Source organism: Neomonachus schauinslandi, chromosome 4 (assembly GCF_002201575.2).
Source record: "Neomonachus schauinslandi chromosome 4, ASM220157v2, whole genome shotgun sequence".
Lineage (NCBI taxonomy): Eukaryota > Metazoa > Chordata > Mammalia > Carnivora > Phocidae > Neomonachus > Neomonachus schauinslandi.
Window position 1 is genome coordinate 33,755,154 of NC_058406.1, and position 8,344 is coordinate 33,763,497.

The 8,344-nt window shown below is 43.2% G+C and overlaps 1 protein-coding gene across 1 annotated transcript in view; it reads left to right on the forward strand.

Moving 5' to 3' along the window:
- The first annotated feature begins 747 nt into the window (after nucleotides 1-747).
- KLF17 (Kruppel like factor 17) overlaps nucleotides 748-8,344 on the forward strand; it is a 12,489-nt gene continuing 4,892 nt past the window's right edge. Inside the window, exon 1 of the mRNA XM_021684437.1 lies at nucleotides 748-807. Coding sequence (XP_021540112.1) covers nucleotides 748-807 — 60 coding nt within the window. The remainder of the gene's footprint in view (nucleotides 808-8,344) is intronic.

The following is an 8,344-nucleotide window of genomic DNA, read 5'->3' on the forward strand; positions in this document are numbered from 1 at the left end:
TCTGCCCATTTCACATGAAAATTCCTTGAGAGCAAAGACCCTTGGTTCTGTCTTGTCTGCCGTTGTATCCCTAGTTCCATAAGACAGTGCAGACACACAGGAGGTACTCACAGTATTCTGGAACGAAGATGCATGCTACGGAGCTCCCACTATTTGGTTTGTACACACAAGGGACAGAGGAACCTGGTTTATAGCAGAGAAGATCCAGGCCTCTGGGAGCTTATGACAAAGAACCCTGACCTGGTGGGGTGCTGGTGGAGGTTCTCCTGTCTTCTACACCCCAGTCTGCGGCTGCCTCCTGCCTCCTGCCCTGGTTTTTCCACTCTGAGGTCTCCAAGGCCTGGAGTCTGGAACCTTGGTGTCCTTACCCCTACTTGGTTGAAACAGAGATGCTCAGACTGGAGGGTGGATGGGATAAATTGGGTGGGGGCAGACGTAAGACACAAGATGTGGTGACGGTCTGAGGTCCCCTGTTAGTGACCCTGCTGTGTCCGGGCAGGACCTGGATGCCCGCCGCAGCCGGGCGGGGTGGGGCGGCTGCTGATGGGTGGGTCTGTGGGTGCGGCCCTTGGCTCCGCCCCTCTCGGCGGCACGGTGCTAAGTAGAAGCTGAGCTAGGCAATTGTGATTGTGGCGTGGTGGCGGCAGGACCCTTGACCTGAGACGCTGAGGCAGCGCGTCTCAGCTGTGCTCTGGTGTGGGCCTGGACCCGCACACGGTCCTGATGTGCAGCCCATCCCAGGCTGAGATGGAGCGGGAGGCCGAGAGGCTGAGACAGTGGCAGCCGGCTCAGTACCAGCTCGTGCAGGTGAGTCCAGAAGTCAGCGCCAGGGCCGGGCGTGGCGGGCGGGGGTGGGGTGGGTGCAGGCTGGGGGTGGAGGGAAGCAGAAATCTGAGGTATTGGAAGTGTGAGGGATAGGGTTAGGAAGGGGAGGGTTGGGAGATCGCGGACATAAGTCATGTGTCGTTTATGCAATTAATATTCACCTAGCATTAGCACTTGTGCTGGGCTCTGGGGGTAACGCCCTGCCCTGTCAAGGGACTTGAGTGTCCAGGAGAGAAGAAAAAGTTAGGAAGTCAGTGGGAAGCAGGCAGGGAGGAAAACATTACTAAGTGGTAGGCCTTTGCCAAGACCCTGGGAATGCAGTGGTGAGCTTAATATGAGGTATTATGCCATTTTATTAATAAACAGCTGAATGATTGGAAGTGTACAAATTACTATTAAGGAGAACAGGGGCCACAGGAACAAATAGCAGAGGTGTTTGAGTTGATTTAGGAGGTTGAGAAGACAGCTAAGGATTTGGTCTGGAACTGGGGAACTGGATGGGTGAAGGGTTTGCAGGACTGAGACCAGAGACAGTAAGCTCCTACCTTGGAGGAAGTGAAAGATGGACCGAGAACTAAGGCCAAGAGAGTGATGGGAGAGTGGCTACTGAGATCATGCAGGGCTTGAGCCAGTAGGAAGCCACTGAGGAATTTAAATGTGATCAGTCATGATTAGATTTGCATTTTGTAAAGAGTGCCCTGATAGAGGTGGGCAGAATTCAAGGGGATTGTTGGAAAGGTACTGTGATAATCCAAGTGAGAACTAAAATGGCAGCCTAACTAGGGAGGGGAGCGTGGAGGTAGAGAAAACCAAATAGATCTTGGACATGTTTTGGAGGTAGACACCATAAGAATTGGTAATTAACTTGCATCTAGGTGGTGAAGGAGCCATCCAGGACACCTTACCAGATTTCTGGCTTGCACCATTGGGCAAGAATAGTGACATTTTGTGAGAGAGCAAAGGATGAGAAGGAACAGGCTTGTTTTTTACTCCTGTGGGTGGGCAAGTAAGGATGAGCAGGAGTTTTAGATGCAGTCCATTGAAGTGCCTTTGGGCTATCCAAGTGGACTGAGCATTAGGCAGCTGGAAGATTCAGAAGTCTGCCCTGGAGCTACTGGTTTAAGACTAAGTGGAATATAAACCTAAATGGATCATTAGCATAAGAAAGATTGCCTAGAAAGTAGCCAGTAAGGGAAAGCTATAGAGGCGACTGAGGAGGAGGGAGGGCCAGGGCGAAGAGAAGGAGAAAAACCCAGCAAGTGTGACAATGTGTTCCCAAGGTCAAGGGAGGAAAACATTTCAAGAAGAGTGGCCAGGAGTCTCAGAAGCTCCCGAGAGGTCAAGCGAGAAGGGGTCTGACAAGTGTTTGGACTTAGTGACATGAAAGCGGTTTCTGTGGAGAAATGGGGGCCAAGTTGAATTTGGGGAGTAATTAGGCAAGGTAGTGGTGAAGGTGTATATTTTAAGCATCTCCAAAGAAGTTTGCCTGTGAAAGATCAGGAAAATAAAAGAGGGCCATCACTGAGAGGGAGGAAAAAGGGGCTGAGCACCCCAGAAATGCCCATCCAATAGACAGTTATCTGGAGCCTGTTACGAGCCTACTTTATGCTAGTTGCATATAGTGGTGAATAAAACAGATAGGATCTCGCCAACCCTTCTAGGTGAAAGAAAATTATTTTCTTCCATAGTCAAACATTTTCAAACCTACCAAAATTCTTAATATCATCTTAAATGTAATTCTTATTCAGATTCCCCTAGTCATCCCTAAAATGTCCTTTACGCTAATATGTCCAAACCAGGACCTGCTTTAAGACCACACACTGCATCTGGTTACATCTCTTGAGTTTTTTTTTTTTTTAAGACTTTTTATTTATTTATTTGACAGAGAGAGAGACAGCGAGAGAGGGAACACAAGCAGGGGGAGTGGGAGAGGGAGAAGCAGACTCCCCGCTGAACAGGGAGCCCGATGCGGGGCTCGATCCCAGGACCCTGGGATCACGACCTGAGCCAAAGGCAGACGCTTAATGACTGAGCCACCCAGGCGCCCCTTGAGTTTTTTTGAAATTAGAATAATTTTCTTTTTTCCTGACTGACTTTCCATTTTTCATTACCCTAATTTTTGTAGACTGTTCCTTCTGGATTTATCACATTGCGTTCTCACGGTATAAGTTAGCTTGATCTTCTAGCTCTTGTGTCACTTGTAAACTGAAGTTAGACCTTAAAGCTTCATTGGATTCCTGATTGTTGGTAAGAATGTCTCATAGGTATGGTAGGCTTCCTCTTCATCAGGAGACACATCTAGCTCCCCACATTTGGGTGACCCTAGGCTTGGCCCTTGAATTAAGGTAGCCTGATTAATCTCTCTATTCAAGCTTAACGTTTAGCCTTGTGGTCAGAAAGTAATCTATGTAACGTTATCTTGGATATATCCAAATGCCCAGTTCCCTATCAGTCATTCACCCACTGGTGTCAACCAAGTTTCCTTAATCAAAAGTTTTATTAAGGGTTGTAAAATAATGATTTTTCAATTCTACCATTCCTTCTACATTTATTAGTTTGTGTTCTGCAATGTAGGATTTTTCTTAAACCACTGGACTCTTTTTGGTGATTTTGAAATAAATTTCTTATTGGAAAGATACAATAAACACTTAATTTTCACTTCAATTCACAGTGTTCAAAATTCTATTAAAACCAATAGTCATTATTCTTTTTGATGTTCAAATTGTCACAAATTTGGCCAGTGGGAACCCCTTCTGTGTCCTTTTTTTAGACATTTTTAAAAAAGTTTGGTGGGGCGCCTGGGTGGCTCAGTCGTTAAGTGTCTGCCTTCGGCTCAGGTCGTGATCCCAGGGTGCTGGGATCGAGCCCCGCATCGGGCTCTCTGCTCGGCGGGAAGCCTGCTTCTCCCTCTCCCCCTCCCTCTGCTTGTGTTCCCTCTCTCGCTGTGTTTCTCTCTGTCAAATAAATAAAATCATTAAAAAAAAAAAAAAAAAAAAAAAAAAAAAAAAAAAAAAAAAAAAAAAAGTTTGGTAAAATCTATAAAACAAAAATATCATTATAACCATGTTTAAGTGTATGATTAGCGGCATTAATCATATTCACATTACTATGCAACCATCCCCACTATTAATCTCCACAAATTTTTTCATCTTCCCAAACTGAAATTCTTTTTAATTTTTAATTTTTATTTTTTTTAATTTAAATTCAATTAATTAACATATAATGTATTATTTGTTTCAGGGTACGGGCCTGTGATTCATTAGTCTTATATAACACCCAGTGCTCATTATAACACATACCATCCCCAATGTCCATCACCCAGTTACCCCATCCCTCCACCCCCCTCCCCTGCAGCAACCCTCAGTTTGTTTCCTATGATTAGGAGTCTCTTATGGTTTGTCTCCCTCTCTGGTTTTGTCTTGTTTCATTTTCCCTCCCTTCCCCTATGCCCCTCTGCCTTCCAAACTGATCTTTAACCAATAAAAAGCAACTTCCCAAATCCCTGGCAGGCAATCAACATTCTACTTTGTCTCTTTGAATTTGACTTCCTTAAATATCTTATATAAATGGAACCATACATTTTTTGTCCTTATTCGACTTAGCTTAATGTTTTCCAGGCTCATTCATGTTGAAGTATATCAGAATTTCCTCCTTTTTTTTTTTTTTTTTTTTTTAAAGAAATTTTTTTTTTTTTTGAGACAGAGAGAATGAGAGAGAGAGAGCACATGAGAGGGGGGAGGGTCAGAGGGAGAAGCAGACACCCTGCCGAGCAGGGAACCTGATGCGGGACTCGATCCAGGGACTCCAGGATCATGACCTGAGCCGAAGGCAGTCGCTTAACCAACTGAGCCACCCAGGCGCCCCTCCTTTTTTTTTTATAAAGATTTTATTTATTTATTTGAGAGAGAGAATGAGAGAGAGCAGGGTCAGAGGGAGAAGCAGACTCCCTGCAGAGCAGGGAGCCCGATGCGGGACTCAATCCAGGGACTCCAGGATCATGACCTGAGCTGAAGGCAGTCGCCCAACCAACTGAGCCACCCAGGCGCCCCCTCCTTTTTTTTTTTTAAGGCTGAATAATATTCCAATGTAGGTATATGCCACCTTTTGTTCATCCATTCGTCTGCTGATGGGCACTTGGGTTGCTTCCACGTTTTGGCTACTGTGAATGATGCTGCTGTGAACATGGGTGTACAGATATCTAGTTCAGTCCCTGCTTTCAGTTCTTGTAGGTAGATACCAGAAGTGGAATTGTTGTATCATATAGTAATTTTATTTTAATTTGTTGAGGGGCTGTCATTACTGTTTTCCACAGTGGCTGCACCATTTTACATTCCTACCACAAGGATTCTAATTTCTCCATATCTTGCCAACACTTTGGGTTGTTGTTGTTGTTCTTTTTGATAACAATCATTTTAAGTGGGTGTGAAGTGGTATCACATTGCGGCTTTGATTTGCATTTCCCTAATGATTAGTTATGTTGAGCATCTTTCATTTGCTTATTGGCCATTTGTATATCTTTGGAGAAAAGTCTAGTTAAGTCCCTTGCCCATTTTCGAATAGGGTTATTTGTTTTTAGGTTAAGTTTTAGGAGCTATCTATATTTTCTAGATATTAGTCTCCATTAGATATGTGAATTGCAAATGTTTTCTCCCATTCTGTGGGTTGCCTTTGTATTCTGCTGGTGGTGTCTTTTGATGCACAAAAGATTTTATTTTGATGAAGTCCAACTTCATCTCTTTTTTTCTTTTGTTGCCGTTCCTGAGTGTCATATCCGAGAAATCATTCCCAATCCAATGTCGTGAAGCTTTTCCCCTATGTTTCCTTCTAAGAGTTACAGTTTAGCTCTTATGTTTAGGTCTTTGATCCATTTTGAATGAATTTTTGTATGTGGTATTAAGTAAAGGCCCTTCATTCTTTTGCATGTGGATATCCAGTCATACCAGTGCCATTTATTGAAAAGGCTGTCTTTCCCTCCATTCAACGATCTTGGCACCCTTGTTGAAAATCATTTGACCATATGTGTGGGGGTTTATTTCTGGGCTCTATTCCTTTCTGTTCGTGAATAGGTCTATACTTAATGCCAATAGTACCTTGCTTTGATGACTTAGCTTTGTAGTAGGTTTTGAATCAAGAAGTGTAAATTTTCCAATTTTGTTCTTTTTCAAGATTGTTTTTGGCTATTTGGGGCCCCTTGAAATTCCATATGAATTGTAGGGTGTAGATTTTTCTATTCTTGCAAAGAAAGAAAAAAATTTTGGTAGGGGTCGCATGGAACCTGCAGATTGTTTTGGGTAGCATTGACATCGTAACTATTAAAGTCTTCTAATCCATGAATATTAAGATGTCTTTCCATTTATTATGTCTTTAATTTCTTTCAGTAATGTTTTGTATTTTTCAGTGATTAAGTTAACCTCCTTGGTTATTTCTAAGTATTTAATTCGTCTTGATGCTATTGTAAATTGAATTGATTTTCTTTTTTTTTTTTTTTGAAGATTTTATTTATTTATTTGACAGAGAGATAGAGAGCAAGTAGGCAGAGGGAGAGGGAGAAGCAGACTCCCTGCAGAGCAGGGAGACCGATGCGGGGCTCAATCCCAGGACCCTGAGATCATGACCTGAGCAAAAGGCAGATGCTTAACCGACTGAGCACACAGGCGCCCCTGATTTCCTAATTTCCTTTACAGATAGTTCATTGTCAGTGTATAGAAACAACTGATTTTTGTGTGTTGAATTTTAATCTTTTTTTTTTAATTTAAATTTTAGTTAGTTAACCTACAGTGCAATATTGGTTTCAGGAGTAGAATTCAGGGATGCCTGGGTGGCTCAGATGGTTAAGTGTCTGCCTTCAGCTCAGGTCATGATCCCAAGGTCCTGGGATCGAGTCCTACATCAGGCTCCCTGCTCAGCAGGGGGCCTGCTTCTCCCTCTGCCTGTCTCTCCCCTAGCATGTGTGCTCTCGCTCTCCTCTGACAAATAAATAAAATCTTAAAAAAAAAAGTAAAATTCAGTGATTCATCATTCACATACAACACTCAGTGCTCATCATAAGTGCCCTTCTGAATACCCATCCCCCATCTAGCCCATCCCCCCCACCTCCCCTCCATCAACCCTCAGTTTGTTCTGTATCTTTAAGAGTCTCTTATGGTTTGTTTCCCTCTCTCCTTTTTTTCCCCCTTCCCATATGTTCATCTGTTTTTTTTTCTTAAATTGCACATATGAATCAGATCATATGATATTTGTCTTTCTCTGACTAATTTCATTTAGCATAATACACTCTAGCTCCATCCACATCATTGCAAGTGGCAAGATTTTTTCTTTTTCTTTTCTTTTCTTTTTTTTAAGAGAGGGAGAGGGAGGTGGGAGAAAGGGCAGAGGGTGAGGGAGAGAGAGAATCTTAAGCAAGTTCCACACCCAGCACAGAAACTGATATGGGGCTTGATCTCATGACCCTGAGATCATGACCTGAGCTGAAATTAAGAGTCAATCACTTAACCAGCTGAGCCACACAGGTGCCCCCAAGATTTCATTCTTTTTAATGGCCGAGTAATATTCCATTGTGTGTTTTTATCCATTCATCAGTCAATGGATGTTTTGGGCTCTCTCCATAATTTGGCTATTGTTGATAATGCTGCTGTAAACATTGGGGTGCATGTACCCCTTTGAATCTGTATTTTTGTATACTTTGTGTGAATACCTAGTAGTGCAATTGCTGGATCATAGAGTCGTTCTATTTTAACTTCTTTTTTTTTTAATTTTATTTATTTATTTATTTATTTATTTATTTATTTATTTATTTGACAGAGAGAAAGACAGCGAGAGAGGGAACACAAGCAGGGGGAGTGGGAGAGGGAGAAACAGGCTCCCCGCTAAGCAGGGAGCCCGATGTGGGGCTTGATCCCAGGACCCTGGGATCATGACCTGAGCCGAAGGCAGACACTTAACGACTGAGCCACCCAGGCGCCCCTAATTACAGCTTCGTGGTTCCACTGGGACGATTTTAACTTTTTGAGGAAACTCCATACTGTTCTCCAGAGTGGCATTCCCACCAACAGTGCAAGAGGGTTCCCCTTTCTCTGCATCCTCGCCAACACCTGTTGTTTCTTCTGTTGTTAATTTTAGCCATTCTGACAGGTGTGAGGTGGTATCTCATCGTGGTTTTGATTTGTATTTCCCTGATGATGAGCATTGTTGAGGATCTTTTCATGAGTCTGTTAGCCATCTGGATGTCTTCTTTAGAAAAGTATCTATTCGTGTCTTGAATTTGAATCTTATTACTTTCGGGGTGCCTGAGTGGCTCAGTTGGTTAAGTGTCTGACTCTTGGTTTCAGCTCAGGTCATGATCAGGGTTGTGGGATGGAACCCTGAGTTGGGCTCTTTGCTCAGTGCAGAGCCTGCTTGAGATTCTCTCCCTTTCCCTCTGCCCCTCCCTGCCACTCACATGCATGTACTCTCTCTCTTTCTCAAATAGATACATAGATAGATAGATAGATAGATAGATAGATAGATAGATAGATAGATA